The 16,704-nt window shown below is 34.1% G+C and overlaps 1 protein-coding gene across 3 annotated transcripts in view; it reads right to left on the bottom strand.

The window, feature by feature from the left end:
• The window catches only part of ANO3 (anoctamin 3), a gene marked incomplete at both ends in the record, with an annotated part of 255,438 nt that overhangs the window by 115,951 nt on the left and 122,783 nt on the right, over positions 1–16,704 (bottom strand). For all 3 annotated transcript variants that reach the window (XM_084254786.1, XM_084254785.1, XM_084254787.1), the window contains 2 exons: positions 10,727–10,845; positions 16,102–16,173. In XM_084254786.1, coding sequence (XP_084110912.1) covers positions 10,727–10,845; positions 16,102–16,173 — 191 coding nt within the window. The remainder of the gene's footprint in view (positions 1–10,726; positions 10,846–16,101; positions 16,174–16,704) is intronic.

Raw genomic sequence — 16,704 nt, forward strand, 5'->3', positions numbered from 1 at the left:
GAATTTTTACCAAAGTGATTTCAGTTATCATATTTAAAGGAGAGGCAGTACTCTGTCACATTTGGAGTGACTTAGGCAATAGAACTAGTTCATTAAGCAACACCGTGTCTTTGGGTTAGGAGTATATAGAAAATTAATCATTGATGCTGAGGCTTCAGATGGGATCCAAAATACTTTAGTTATCTGAGCTACGTTAACTAGATAAAATATGACTCTGAATATCATGTAGTAAGATGTATTTCCATGTAAAATAATAAAAATGGTGAAGTCTGCGTAAGAACTCTTTTAAAAAGTTAAAAAGTAACAAAAGGCAGAAGAGGAAATATTATTGGATTGTCATAATCTAACAGGCATTATGCTTAATGCTGTTTCTTAGACTATCTTATTCTTTCACTACTCACTTTATTTATAATGAATGATTCTCTACATTTTGTAATGAAAACCAAAAGCCAAAGATTTCTAAGTGGAATAGCTGGGCAGGGCATTGGCTGGTTTTCCACTGGGCTCTCAATGAAATAAACATTTTTATTTTATTTTATTTTATTTTATTTTTACTATCTAAGCTTTAAGATCTCCTCATAGTGGAAGCAATTTACAGAGAATATATTTAAGTATACCCTTCCTTGGTCACTGATTTTTATATTTTAAATATAACATATGGAACCTTTTAAACAGCATAATTCTTAAAGAAATGAACACATTTCCTGGATATAGAATAATGAATGAATGGATAACCACTGTTACCCATTTTCAAAATAATCTAACCTTGTTATCCAGTTTCAGTAATCTAACCTCAAATGTACATTTACAAATTGAATCCCTGATCTAGAAGTGGCGAAGCCGTTGACACTTTAAAATACAAAAGTGGAAATAAAGTCTTCAGAATGGGACACAACTGATTTCCTTATCACCTTTAAAATCATGATAAAGTAAGTACAGAAGATTGAAAAATATTTTGTTCTCTTATTTATATCATAACGAACATCATAGTTGTGCCATTTAACATGGAATGCTATGATACATGCTTGTTTAAATTCAGAGTTTCAATGAGATTTTCTAACTGCAACATTGTTTACTAAAATATCTCATATAAAAGTAATTTCTTAAAACATTAAACATTACCTTTACAAGTAATTATATTTTATATATTTTTGAATCAAGAATTGATTTTAGAGTAAAATTTGTGAATAACTCTCAATGAAAACAATCATCAAATACATATAAAAATAGTCAAACCTTCAGAGGCAGCATTTGTTTTCCATGCAAGATACACACTGATGCTTAAAAAAACAACAATTTCAATCATTACTACTTCCTATTTTTAAATATACTTCTAATATGTTGAAATAACAGATACATACTCATCCTAATTCTGACATTAATATCAATTATTCTTCATTGACTTCTCTACATATTTTTAAGAAAACATAAAAGTGATACAGAATTCCTAGATTGATGTACTTTTAAACATACCACAGTCAGAATTCTTGGTTCAGCTGCATTTGGAAACCTTCATTGCTGACAACAGAGTTTCAAATGACAATGTTCTTTAAAGCACTCTTCAGCATGACAACAGAAAGTTCTCCCTGCCACTGCCTGCTTTTTCCATTAGCTAGAGTGTTATATATTGAATGCTGCACAAAGCATTTGACTGGAGGGTTTTAAAACTCTTCAAATGTCTGAGTCTGAATAAGATTTTTTTAAAAAGCAGCTCTTCTCTTCATAAGAACTTCTGTATTTTTTTTTTATTAATTTGATTTAGGGGGGTGTTATGAGGTTGGGTGGGGAGCCGGTGCTTTCAGTGTCATTGGTTAATAGAATCTCTGTGTATGATTCACCTAAGTGACATTTAGTCATATAATGTCAGTGACATTTTGATGATTTTACTGTCAATTTTTAATAATCCATTGCACATTTTTATGTTATTCGAATGAATTGGGCAGATTAGCATAAAAGGTGGGAGGTAAATTTCAGTCTGAATAATAGTTTGAAATAACAAAACTAACTTTTTTATTGATGAGCCAGGGAATGTTTTTTGATAGTTGAGTGGGATTCACTAGGATTCCCCATTTTTTTTTTCCAGTTTTTTAAGGAAATAGTTTCACTTTCTTGTTCACTAGTGAAAGGTATAACAACAATCTTTGTGGTTTCTGAATTGCCATTGCATCATGTCGGTCTGAGCGGCAGGTAATGAACTGACTATATGCAATCTGAAAGCAGAAGAAACTATTATCTAAGAATACGAAAACAAATAAAATGGAATGTTTTTGCCCTCCTGTGGTTAACATTCACATGATGAGATGTAACAGAGGATTACATTTATTTCTGGCAAGGAAGCCTCCACAGGACAGTTTGTAATTGGGACTAAAAGGCACTGAACTAAAAATGCAGCCATTTAGTGGATATCGCCTTCAATTAATCAGCATGTTTAAATCTGATTTTCCAATCTATTCATGAAATAGGAAATTTTAACTTCACACAATTGTCTGAAAACGTAAACAACACATGGTTGATTGGTGAAATACTTGTGTTTTAATTTTTGTGGCATCAGGGATTAATAAAATCATATAGGTTTCCATAATTGGAAACTTCCTTTGATCCTGATTTATAGTTTGTGAAGATGTGAACAACAGAACAGAACACTGTATTTTTTAATTCCACAAGCATCAGTGATTATCTCATAAATACAACATGCATTATTTTTGATAATATTTTCTTTTACTTTGAAAATGCTGACAGCTGCTCAAAATATTCACATTTAGATTAATTTAATTGGCGGGGATTAGAAACTGCAGGGCAGCGTGGACAAAAAGGGACAAAAGGAGGGACAAAAAGAACATGGGCAGGTAAAAGGTTGTAAACAGCATGAAAAGGGTGAATACCTTAATTTTTACCAGAATTTTATCATAGACCTCAATTTTATCATATTCCTTTTTATGCAAAGAACATCAACACAAGTCCAATACTTCTGGTGCTTAATGTACAATATATGGTCCTTTCTAGCAATTTGAACATGTTCTCATTCTTGCCTCACGACTTCTAGTACTCCTGGTACACATGTTCTGTGTACCACAGCACAGTTTTCACAGTATTGTGGTCCACTGTTTACCCAGTTGTTAGACAGGAGAGAAGTCACTTAACCATCCACCTACAAAAAGGGGTAAAAATAGACTCTACTTTTCAGAATCGTTCTCAGCATAAAATACAGATTCTCAACAAAATCCCTCAAAGGTCCTTAATGAATTTTACTTGTTGTAATTGGTTAATATTAATGTTCAAACTCCCAAGCCAGTGTTTCTTTTGATACACAAATAACCTGGCAGATCTGAAAGTAAGAGATTAATGAGATAGCCTGACTTTTAATGTGTTTAAATGACATTATTTTTTTTTAAATATTTATTTATTTATTTATACAAGCACTGGGTACAGGCAGAAGCATGGGAGGGTGAGAGAATTCACCAGAGCCAGAGGGAGAGCAGAACAGGCAGACTGACGAAATACACTGCTGAGGGGAGCAGCGGGCAGCAGGAGAGGTCTGCGCGCCATGTGGGACCCTCACCCCGCAGCCGGGGATCGAACATGTGCTGCAGAGGCTGCAGGCAGCTTCGCAACCCAGTGCTCAACTGCTGCGCCACCTGGGAGGCCCTAAATGACATTATTTTTGATCTGACTCCTCTGGCTGCCTTCATGTCGAAGTGGTTTGATGTGAATCTATCACTGATCAAATGCATAAATATCAAGTAGAACAATTACCTGAACCATAACTGCTATGCCCACACATTAATTTATTGAATTTAATTTCACATCCCCTAAAAGTATGTATAATTCCTGCAGGCAAGTTATCATAGCTCTCATTTTAGAACTGGTGTCTCCAGAGAGGCTTAGCGATAGATCTCCCAATAGGAGCACTTAAGCACTCTTGGGCAAAATCAATAAATTGGTGATTTGGGACCTCCTCTGAGTCTTATTTCCCATCATTTACTAACATTATGGCCAGGAGAGACCAAATATCTGTGGCATTTTGTTTGTTTCTTTGTATTGAATATGAATTAAGACTTTCTAAACAGGCACATTTTTTTCCCTACATAGTCTTTGAGGGCAATAAAGACATTAATTCCAATAAATTCATCCTCTCCTAAACCTACTCTCATCACTGAAATATCTCCATGTCCTGATTTCCTAGCCTTTTATTCTAGACGCATCCTCTGGCAGTTGTAGGGATTTTGCTGCATGTTCGGGGCAGTACATTTTTTTGTTTGTTTGTTTTTTCCTGATTGGTAAAGGAAATTCACATGCCATGTAGTAGATGCATTTGAAAATACTTAGTCCACCAATTATTACTTTTTATATTTAATTACTTTATAATTAAATATTATATTAATGCCATGGGATATATACCTTTCATAATTAATACTTTCATAATGAATTACTATATTAATGCCACAGAAGATACACCTCCCCTGCTACACTATTGTTGAATATAATAATATCAACCTTGCAATAAACTCCTATATCTCTTTACTTAGTAGTTTAACATAAGAGTAAATTCTAAACACATCAATCAGGGATGTTGTGGGCCACGCTATTATTAAAATGCAGAGTTGTTATTTGTTTTCAGGATTTAGAATGCTATAGTTAATGTACCTCACAGTTAATTATTGCTGGAGTTAGAAAAGCACAGGATTCTAGAGTCAGAGACATGGTCTATCCGAGTTCTGCTGTTGCCTAGTTCAGAGACAGATAGGGAAACTTCTCTCTTCAAACCTTGTGTTCTTTGTCGGTCTATTAAAATTGTTACTACTGGTTGTCATTGAGTTATGAGCATTAAACAAGTCATTGTGCACAAAGCACTTATGCACCTTCTAGGAACTGAATACTTCTTGAAATTGCTACCAGACGAATAAGGTGAAGTCCTGAATTGCTCCTGTCTTTCAAATATAGCAAAGTGCAAAAGTATTTTTGGAAAACAACCATCTTATTTCGAATTCAAACTTGGTTTGTGAGATTTTAAAATGGGGCTAATACTCTATTAACACATGATTTAAATTTAAGAATACATGAAATAAGTTTTATATCAATTGAATGTCACCATCTAGTGATAAGCATGATAGTTGAATTTTATTCTAAGTATTTTCTCTATGAGAAAGAGCTACAGATTTTTATATAATTGGCTTCAAACTGCACATGTTGCTTTTTAAAACCATCTTCTTATTACATAATTACATACTGTGATTATTTCCCATTATCTTTAAATAAGCTGGTGATTTATTTTCTACAGTACAACCCTGTTTGAGAGCATTACTACTTTTACATCTTTACATTTACATTACATTACATTTACATTACTACTTTTACTCTTTTACTCTTTAACATTTAACTGCTTTGTTCTCCCCACCCTTTCACAAATTACAGTGTGAGAACATTCTTAAATGTAATTATTTGGGCTAACCTCTAATTATAGTATCTGGATAAATTCCTAGAAGTGGGTCAAAGGGCAAGATTATTTCCAGGCTTTTAGTTCTTATTGTGAGATTGGTTTTCAGAAAAGTTGAATCAATGTACATATCTACTAGCAAGAAATAAATGTGACAGTTAATAGGGTGAATACTGGGTTTTAGTTTTTTTTCTAATATTTTTTCTAATTTGGTTTGAAACATTGCTTATGCTGTATTTCTGTATTACTAGTACTGCTAATATATATAATTGTATATGTTAAAACTATATTGCTTTCCAATTATTTTTTCAGTCTTATATTTATCAAGTACATTATTATATCTTGGTGGATGAAGAATATTAACCACTGCTTGGCACCTCGGTATCAGCACATCACTACCCCTTAAATTTAAATCTTCTGGAAAATCTAGCTAGTATAGAAACAGTCTTCAACATTCACTATTTCTCTTATAAGTAAAACCATTCAATATTTTTCTTTTTCCTTCTGACTTATTTCACTGAGCATAATCCCTTCCAGCTCCATCCATGTTGCTACAAATGGCATGAGTTTATATTTTTGATTGCTGAGTAGTATTCCATTGTGTATCTATATCACATCTTCTTGATCCACTCATGTGTTTTTGGACATTTAGACTGTTTCTATATCTTAGCTATTGTAAACAGTGCTGCAATGAATACGGGAGTGTAGGTTTCCTTTCGATGAATGATTTTGTGCCCTCTGGGTAGATTCCTAAGAATGGAATTTCTGGGTCATATAGATCTAATTTTCGTAATTTGAGGGTCCTCCACACAGCTTTCCATAGTGGTAAGACAGCTGTATTCCCATCTTTGTGGAATATTTAAATGGTGTATTTTGAATTTTAAGTCTCTCCTGCATAGCTCTCTGGGACCCGCCTAACTCTTTTCTTGTGTTTCCCTACCAGTGGGTGCCTTAGATTTGTGGCAAGTTTTCTGGTCTCAGTTGCTCTACTTCAGGCCAAGCCTGTTTGGCTGGGCATTTGCTCATGAGGGGATGGGTAGTTTTTTTTGAGTTTTATTAGAAATATCTCTCCCTCTCTTCCTCCTCCTTCCCCCTCCACCTTCTCTGCAAACAAATTCTGAAATTAAAAATTAAAATTCTGAGGACTATGCTTTCTTTGCTTTTATGCATGTGGATGGCTGTACCCTATTTCAGAGCATGCACCCCTTATGAGTTTGGGGTCAATAGGTATACCCCTTGGTCACCTGCTAAGAGTTTACGTCATTATCTCACAATTGTTGTGGGGAAAAGTATGCAAGTTCAGAATCTCTGTACATGATATGTAGGCAAAGAGTTATTGAGGCAAGTAAAATAGTTGCCAATGCCAACACACTTTTTCTGTAAAAGGTCTATTGTAGAAGATTGCAGAGGCCATCTCCCTCTCCCTTCTCCACCATATGATTAGTGTATCCAATCTTAAGAGATTATTATTCCTTTTCCAATTTGAGTTAAAGATGAGCACCATCTGCCAATGCCAGTTAACACAGTCAAATTGAATGGCCTTGTGATTTAAATTTAATGAACTGTTGAAATATTCATGTCAAGGTTTTCCTGGTTCATAACTTCTTTCTGCCTAATCTGGTATCCAAAATCCTTTAAGAGAAGAAATCACCATGATTTGAAAGGTCAATTCATATTCCCAGACTCATTATTGGCAACAGCTGTAGTTATTTTTGGAATCCTGAGGGACAGTGGCAGCAATAAACTCTTCATTAATGTCTACTATAGAAACCACAAATTTTCCTTGACAGGTTTGTTCCATTTAACCTAGGTTAACTATAGACTGTTAATTCTACAGTCCACATCAACCTACAGTCTAACCTATCCTTATAAATTATTCATATATAGCAGTATCAGCTAGTATATCATTGTTTTTTGATGGAGATAGGGATTTTGTCTTGGAAGATCCTCCAATTGACTAATAGACTATATATTTCAAGTGTTATTCACAGTGGTTTCTATACTAGTAAAACAGGAAACAGAGTATTTTCCAAAATAAATAAATAAATAAATAAATAAAATGCTACCTCTCATTTGCTGTTAAAATTACTTATAGTAAGTCCAGGTATTCCAGACTATGAACTTATGAAGTTATTCCTTGAATATGACATTATTTTCAGAAATGCAAGTGCTAAGAGTTCTTTTGTCAAAATGTTAAAATGAAAATAAACTTCCCTTAAAAATCAGTTATTCTTTAAGAATGACCCATATTAAAAAGACCAGCAACAACAAATGCTAGCGAGGATGTGAAGAAAAAGGAACCTTTCTACGCTCTTGGTGGAAATGTAGACTGGTCCAGCTCTTATGGAAAACAGTACAGAGGTTTCTTGAAAAATTAAAAATGGTTCTCCCACCAGACCCAGAAATTTCATTCCTAGGCATCTACCCAAAGAATACAAAACAGTAATGCAAAAGGCAACAAGAACTCTCATGTTCACTGCCACATTATTTACAATAGCCAAGCTACGGAAACAAAGAGCCAAACAACAGATGGATGAGTCAAGACGATGTGATATATATATACAATGGAATACTACTCAGCTATCAAAAAGGATAACGCTTGCCATTTGTGGCAACATGGATGGAGCTGGAGGAGATTATGATAAGTGAAATGAGTTAGAAGCATAAAGACAAATACCATGATGGTGTCACTTATATGTAGGATATAAAGAAACCAAACAAAGGGTCAGAGAAACCCAAACTAAGAACTAACACTGGAAAGCTGATTATAGAACTGAGATATCCAAAAGGTGAGGGGAAGGGGAAAGGGCAAAAACAAAGAGGGGAGGATGCACAATTGACTATGGTGGTGGACTATGGATTTTTATTGTGGGTGTGGTATGTTACTGTTTTTTCTAACTTCTAGAACCTCTGAACGTTCTCCATTTATATTCACCTGATGAACTGCAACCTTACAGAAAATCCTATCTATAATATTTCTCTCCCCTACAATGGCACACAGCAACATCAAATAAATAATACACTCCATTATTTCATCAATATTACTCCATCCTATTAAATATCAGTATCACAATTTTAATTTCTAAAATATCAAAGAACTTTGGTAAAAATGACACATGCTGAAAGTTCAAGATTTGAAGCAAACTATTCTAAAGATACAATTCATTATTCTGAAGATTAATTCTAAAATAAACTAAAATGCTTTACAAATATACTGAGCTTACTATATTATCATAAGCAGTGGGCACAATAAAATTTCACAGCTCTCATACGAGGTCATTCAGGAAATGTTTGGACAAACCAAATTCTCACATAGATGTGGAATCTTCCACACAAAGGTCAGAAAACTAGTCAGAAGGATTTCTAAATTTGTTTGTTTTTAGAGTTGACAAGCTCAACAGATTTTCCACATAAATTCAATGTGAGACACTACCATGGAGGGTTTAGAGTTATTTCCTTTGAACAACTTTAAAGCTAATGACAGATTTTGTTCAAAAGCTCATTTTTTTTTTTCTGTAATCCAGTATTGGTCATTACTCAAAAGCAGTTCATATTAGTAGTCACTTTCCCTTGAGTTGGTGCTCCTTTCCTGTTGACTTTTCACAAATTTGCTTTGCATTATCTAAAACTTTCTCTTTGCAATGAAGTAACAATTTCAAAAAACCTAAATATCAGTTACATTGCATAACATGCACAGGTAGGTTGCAACTAATATAATTATCCCCAGAAAATAATGGGCGAAGTGCAGAGTTTCAAGATTTCAGTCCTCTGTGTGTGTTTGCTATTTTGTAGGTCACAAATGCAAAATATTGCTAATTCAAAAGACCCAACTAAAAAAATACATATATAATAACATACAAATATACACATATCATTTAAATAAAAAGAAATCTAGTCTAGTGAGATTTGGGAAATGTCTATTTTTGAGTAGATATGAAGTGACAGTATCTTTGGCATGTGGTAAATATTATAGAGAAGCAGATGATAGATATTTTATTCAATGTTAGTTCATTTTCTAATTATTTTAGAGTATATTGTATCTGTCTTCCGATGAGGCTATATTACAAGGTAAAACATCTGCTTTTTAAATTTTTTCTTGTAACTTCTCTTTTTTTCTCAGGCTTCTTGGAATACCACTTTACAGATACAAGAGACTAATCATACAAATGTCAATCAGACAGAGAGACAGGTGAACATGGAACAATAAATCTCTTATTTGTAAAGAAAATCTAAAAATCTTTGGAAAGAAATAGTGACAGATACACACTCCCTCTACTAAAACAAAAGCAAAGAGGAATGAAAAAATTTTCTACCAACAAATTTCTTTTTCTATAATATAGTTTGGTCTCAGTGATGATAATAACATTTAAAATGTTCCTTGTTTCTTCCCCACTACCTTGATAGTATCTAATAAAGGGATTTGCAAAATGAATTATGCCACATAAAATCAAGTATCACAAAGAAATAGATATGCAAGGGAGAGATTACTAGCCAGGCAGTGACAGCTAAAAGCAGAGTCATTCCTTGTGTTAAACTGAATTTAATATCTAAATTTCCTTTACAAAGACATCCACACTTTAAAATATAGAAAACAATGAAAGAAAAAATGTGAACTTGAACTGAGTCAGTTCTTAATAGAAAGTATCAAAAGGTATTTGATGTTGAATGATACCACATCCACAGCTTTGAAAAGTTTACAAAATCATTTTGTTTGAAGGATGGTGGGATTGCTGGAACCAGAAGTTTTAAAAATGGAATTCTAGGCCAATCATCCATACCTTGATGAAATACAGTTGTGAAGTATTCTTAACCTCCAAATTGTTATAAAAACCTGTCATACAGAAAGCCAGACACTTTCATATGGCCTTCTCATGTAATTATAAAAGAATTTTGTCAAGTAGAAACATGATTTTGATTTTTTTTTAGTTTATTTAATTAATCTATTCAGGTTGTCACACCTAGTAAGTAGAGAAACAATTCAAATATTGGCTCATGAGTAAAACACATGTACTTACGAAACCATTCAGCCTTTCAAAATCCATGGAAAATAAGAGGTAAACCCATAAAGAAAATATTACTGAATAATTTTATTTTTCAGATTTTTGTAACTCCGTTTGAAAGATAAATGAATATATCTTTCCATACTTTATACTTTTGAGTATTGTAAGGTGCATACTAACCTGTGTGACCTTTTATACTTTCTAGCACACTGCAGATCAATATTAAAAAGGACTGAAAGGTTTAAAAAGCTATGGTCTTCAAATGACTCATTTAGAGTTTCGTTTGCATTACCTTAGACAATCTTGTCTTGGATTCAGTATTATCTTTGGGAACAAAGTCTTTAATGAGCCGAGATCTGTCATAATGAGCATGTTCTGATTCATCCATGTAATCCTTCTCTTTCCCTAGAGCTAGAAAAAAGAAAGGAACATTTACATCTATTTGTATCCTTCTTGCTTTTCTCTCTCTTTCTTTAGATATACAGATTCTCTTTTAGCATATTTTCCAAGATACAGTCAACAACAATTTCCATATGACCCATTCACTCAATAAATACAAAAAAAAAAAAAGTATTTCACATGAAAACGTGCATGCAATTGTATAAATGCCAGTATTAGAGTAACTTTCATAATAACTAAATGCATCCTTGCTATTTAATGCACTTAAACTTTTCAAAAATAAAATTAGAATTATACAAAATGTACTGGATATATCACCTCTATAACTTGAAAATAAAGGTATTTGTGACAATTCAATGGATTCCCAAGCATTTATTTGCTCAATTAAAAGCTGCATTAATTTTAAAAATTTATTTTTTTTATAAGCTAGAAGTTTCTATAGACTGAAGAAGTCTGATAACCCATAGCAGAAATACTACCAAACATTACAAGAAATATAAAGAACAAAAGGAAACTGACATAAAATTGTAACTGCAAAAACAAAATTATAATTACCTCTGGAATGACAAAAGTGGTAATACTGTAATGTCAATAACACAAGAATACATATGAATAATGAATAACCTAGAAACATTATAAAAGAATACAGAATAAGGACTCTCTGTGATGGCTGTTAAAATACTCAAGAACTGTTGACATATTTCAAAAAATTCACATTCCATGTGATATAAATATCTCTTCAAATTTAAAGACTGATTTCTATATATTTAGCCTTTTCAAATAAATCAAGATATTTTAGAAGTTATTCAATCTGTTAACACCTATCAAATACAAGCTCTGACATAGGCAACTATATATAGTGCTTTTAAGAGTTCACTTGACTTAGTATTTTAACAAAATAAATAATAAATTTGTTTATAATAGACAATTTCTTTTATTAGTAATGCTTAAAATCTGTTATGTTACACATCTGTAGCTAGTAGTATTAGGTCTCAGCAGGGGCATAAACTAAGAGTGAAAAAGTCCTATGGTGTTTTAGGATGTAATTAATTGTGAATTATGTTAACATTATCTACACATTTATTTATTTTTTAAAAGATTTATTTATTCATGCACACAAGCCAGATGTGCAGGAGGGTGAGAGGATTCACCAGAGACAGAGCGGAGAACAGAACAGGCAGATTGACTGAAATACAACTGCTGAGGGCAGAAGCAGGCAAGACAGGAGAGGTCTGCTGTGCCATGCAGGTTGCTTCGAAGCCGGAGGGGATTGAACCGGCACTGCAGAGGCTGCAGAGAGCTTCACAGTTCTGAGCTCAACTGCCTGCGTCATCAGGGTAGGCCTCTCTATGCATTTAGAGAATGCTTTTTCCATGAATTTACACAAAATTATCCTATGGCCTATTTTCTAACTTTTTAACACTTATTTTTAATTTATTACAGATTCTACTACAGTTTTATCATTATTACATAACTAAATTTTTAAAAAGAAAAACTGTTCTTATTATTTTGGAAAATCTGACACTAATTTACAGTTCTAACTTTCCAGTTATTTCTAGGAATGGAGGTATATTTATTTTTCTGATTATATTTTTTCCTGAAATTATACAACATAATTCTGCACTGTAGTTTTCTTTTTTATCTTATAACTAATGATGCAAATTCCTGTCATCATTGTAATATAAATGGTAGATTCTCCATGGACACCCCTCCTTGACAGCCATTTAACTGCTAAGCCTCAGTAGCTTTTAATTGCCGGTCTCAAGCCTTCCCCTATTCCCTATCAGTTACCCAGGAGATCAGGGGTGGTTCTGGAAAGCTCTGCCTTCCACCATCCAGCTTGACTACAAGCACCACTCACTGGCCCTAAGGTTGCTCACTGTTCTTCTTACAAGATTAGAAATAAGACAGGATGCTCTGAAAAGAGTTACATTCTGAGAACAGAGTCTTGTAAATTAAATATGATTATACCCTTCCCTGCAAACACACAGATGGGCAAATGAAAAATCTTCAGAAGAAAAATTCAAGGAATGTTTCAGAACTGAGACAGAATGCAAAATCAGGAGATGAAAGAAAATGTCTAACTTTTTCTTGGACGTCCAGAAAAAAAAGGAAGTAACAAAACTGCATACATTCTGAGGGGAATGACACAGAAGTAGAAAGGAGGCATGAAACAAACTGAAAGGGCAAACTATGTCTAGAATGGGATAAATTGAAATACACACCTCAACTGAATGCGACATGATTTTAAACATATGATTGTAAAGTAGATATTTTAACGAAGAATATTATAAATCAATTATAAGAATGAACTGAAGTCATTTCAGATACATAATAGTTATAAAGTTTACAGCTTACATCAACCTTAAGAGATAGGTGCTTACAGATGAGCTCTGAAAAAAATGAGAATGAAAACTAAGAAAGAGGACATAAGAAGCTAGAATAATCCCTTAACTCAATGAAAAGTCACCTATATTTTCTTAAGGTACAAGAAAGAGATGAGGCATATAAAATCAGGAAACTGGAACATCATGGGACTATTTAGAAAGAGTGTTTTTTTAATTTTAATTTTTTTTAATTTTTTACATCATTGCTCATTTTTAAACAATATTTGCTTCCCTCCACCCCCTCAGGGGTAGTCCCCATAGTTTCCTTCACCAAGGAACAAGTGTACCATTGCCACAGTCCCCTGTGCTCTTCCCTCCCTCCCTCTGAGCCCTCTCCCTCCTCCTCCCCTGCAGTATGTCTCTGATTTATAATTGTGTTTTTGCTTTGTTGTGTTTTGTATTATTATTTTTTTACACTGATGTCTTATTTGGTTCCCCTATATTCCTGCTATAAGTGAAACCATCCGTATTTTCTTTTTCCTTCTGGCTTGTTTCACTGAGCATACTTTCTTCTCGCTCCATCCACGTTGCTGTGAATGGTATGAGTTTATCTTTTTGATTGCTGAATAATATTCCATTGTGTGTATATACCACATCTTTTTTTTTTTAATACAGGAATCAACTTTTTAATTTTTTTTAACTTCTAAAATATTTATTTATTTATACAAGAATAGGCCAGATGTGTGGGAGGGTGAGAGGACCCACCAAAGACAGAGCAGATGAACAGAACAGGCAGATGACTGAAATACACTGCTGAGAGGAGCAGCAGGTGAGACAGGAGAGGTCTGCTCGCCATGTGGGTATCTCCACGGCCGGTGGGGATCGAACCAGCACTGCAGAGGCTGCGGACAGCTTCAGAGCTCTGCGCTCAGCCACCTGAGCCACCAGGGAGGTCCTATACCACATCTTTTTGATCCAGGCATCTATTTTTGGGTATCTGGGTTGTTTCCAGGTTTTTTTTTTTTTAAGATTTATTTATTTATGCATGCAAGAGCTGGGGTACAGGCCAGAGATGTGGGGTGTGAGATGATTCACCAGAGACAGAGTGGGGAACAGAACAGGTGGACTGACCAAGTATACTGCTGAGGTGAGCAGCAGGCAAGTGAGGAGAGGTCTGCTGAGCCCTGTGGCTTGCTCCCTGGCCAGCTGGGGATGAAACTCATGATGCAGAGGCTGCAGATTGCTTCATAGTGCAGTGCTTAACCCCTTGTGCCACCAGGGAGGCCCTGTATCCAGGTTTTGCTATTGTAAATAGTGCTGCAATAAACATTGGGGTACAGATGGTCTTTTGGATCAATGTTTTTGTGTCCTTGGGGTAGATCTCTGGGAGTGGAGTTGCCAGGTCATATGGCAGCTCCATTTTTAGCAGACTGAGGAGCCTCCAGACAGCTTTCTAGAGTGGTTGGACCAGTTTGCACTCCCACCAGCAATGTAGGAGAGTTCCTTTTTCAACACATCTTCGCCAACATTTGTTGCTTGTTTTTTTAATATGTGCCATTCTTACTGGTGTAAGGTGTTATCTCAGTGTGGTTTTGATTTGCATTTCCCTGATTAGAAGGGATGTTGAACATTTTTTCATATGCCTGTTGGCCATTTGCATTTCTTTGGAGAAATGTCTTTAAGTTCTGCTCATTTCTTGACTGGATTATTTACTTTGTTTTTGTTGAGTGGTGTGAGTTCTTTGTCTATTTTTGTAAGCAGTCCCTTATCAGTTGTATGGAGTGCAAAATTTTTTTCCCAGTGAGTGAGGTGTCTCTCTATTTTGGTTAATGTCTCTTTGGCTGTACAGAAGCTTTTCAGTTTGATGTTATCCCAGGTGTTTATCGCTTTTCCTTGATTTTCTTTGCTTTGGGTGATGAGTCTTAACAGATGTAACTGAGCTGTATGTCTTGCAGTGTTTTACCTATATTTTCTTCTATGTATTTTATGGTTTCAGGTCTTATGTCCAGTTCTTTAATCCATTTTGAGTTGATTTTTGTGCATGGTGAGAGGCAGTGGTCTAGTTTCATTTTTTTGCATGTGGTGGTCCAGTTTTCCCAGCACCATTTATTGAACAAACTGTCCATGTTTCATTGCATATTCTTTGCTCCTTTGTCAAAGATTAGTTGTCCATATAAGTGTGACTTTATTTCTGGGCTAGAAGGAGGGTTATTTTTAAGAAATTTGGCAAACATCAGAAAGTAAAATTAATAGAAGTTTGTCATACAAACAATGATGTTAGCATAAAGAGGTATGACTGTGAACACATGATAGAGGATTAGAAAGAGGATCCGTGACCATAGGAATATTCAAGAGTGGTATAAAGGCCAGAGCAATCTGGAGCTGTAGATCAGAAGTACTAACTACACCTGCAAAAAGCATTATTTCCATAGTTATGATAAATTTGTCAAGTGAGGAATGACGATATTGCTGAAATGTGATAGAACATAACATAAAGGTGCAAAATTTAATCAGCAGACAGGTTTGAAATTTAAAATGTCAATAGAACCATGAAATAATGAAAGACTATGCAAATGAGCTAAATCTTCATGTAGCTTACAGGACATGGATAGATACTGTTAAAGTTTGAGAAATCTTAACATAGTAATATAATTGTATTTATTCACAGAGAATTAAAAGACATTTCCAAAAGATTAACAGCAGAAATTGTTAATTTTTTTCACTGACAAGATTATTGCTCATTTCATATCTTCTCAAACTAGTTGAATTTCAAGCTATACACAAAATATTTTAATGATTTTCAGCCTCAGAATATTATATTCAACTATCAAATTTTAAAGAAAAACAATGAATTTTTTCTTAAAAAAATAATATTCTTGGTTTGAAGACAATTTACTTTTGGAAAAGGGAAAAGGAGGAAGAATAATAGAAGTCAACTTACCCAAGCAAAAATCACTGAGGTCAGCAAAAGAACATTTGAGCACAGAATCGTTTTTATTCTCCTTGGTGTTAGCTGGAAAATAAATTAGCAAATAAATAAATGACACATTGCATGGTGTTGGGAAAAATATGCAGCAACAGATAAAATAAACATGGTGAATTATGTGCAAATTTAGACCAAACATGAGATTTTTTAATTTAATGTGTTGAAATTGGTTACTTAAATTTTCACTCAATGACTAATTCATCAGCATTATATTTTAATACCTTCATTCTCTTAAACAATTCGCTACTTTCCTTATTGGACATGGATGTAAGCTAACTAGTTACAATGGGCAATGATTTTACAATATTATTGAAAATAGTATCTTGGTATTTTCACATTATCTTGAGGAAGACACAGTACAAGGCATTATAAGAGCCTGCTATTCTCACAAGCCAAAAGCTTCTTAGAATAAGGATGGGAGCATAAAAGCACACCCATCAACAGCATGACAAAGGACCTGGCTGTATTTTGAATCCTAACTTGTGAAAAGGGATTATTAAAAGGCATAATGGACAGACAGATGGATAGACAAGAATACAAGATGCCCAAGGACAGCCA

Source organism: Talpa europaea, assembly GCF_964194135.1.
Source record: "Talpa europaea genome assembly, chromosome: 1".
NCBI classification, from domain to species: Eukaryota; Metazoa; Chordata; class Mammalia; order Eulipotyphla; family Talpidae; genus Talpa; species Talpa europaea.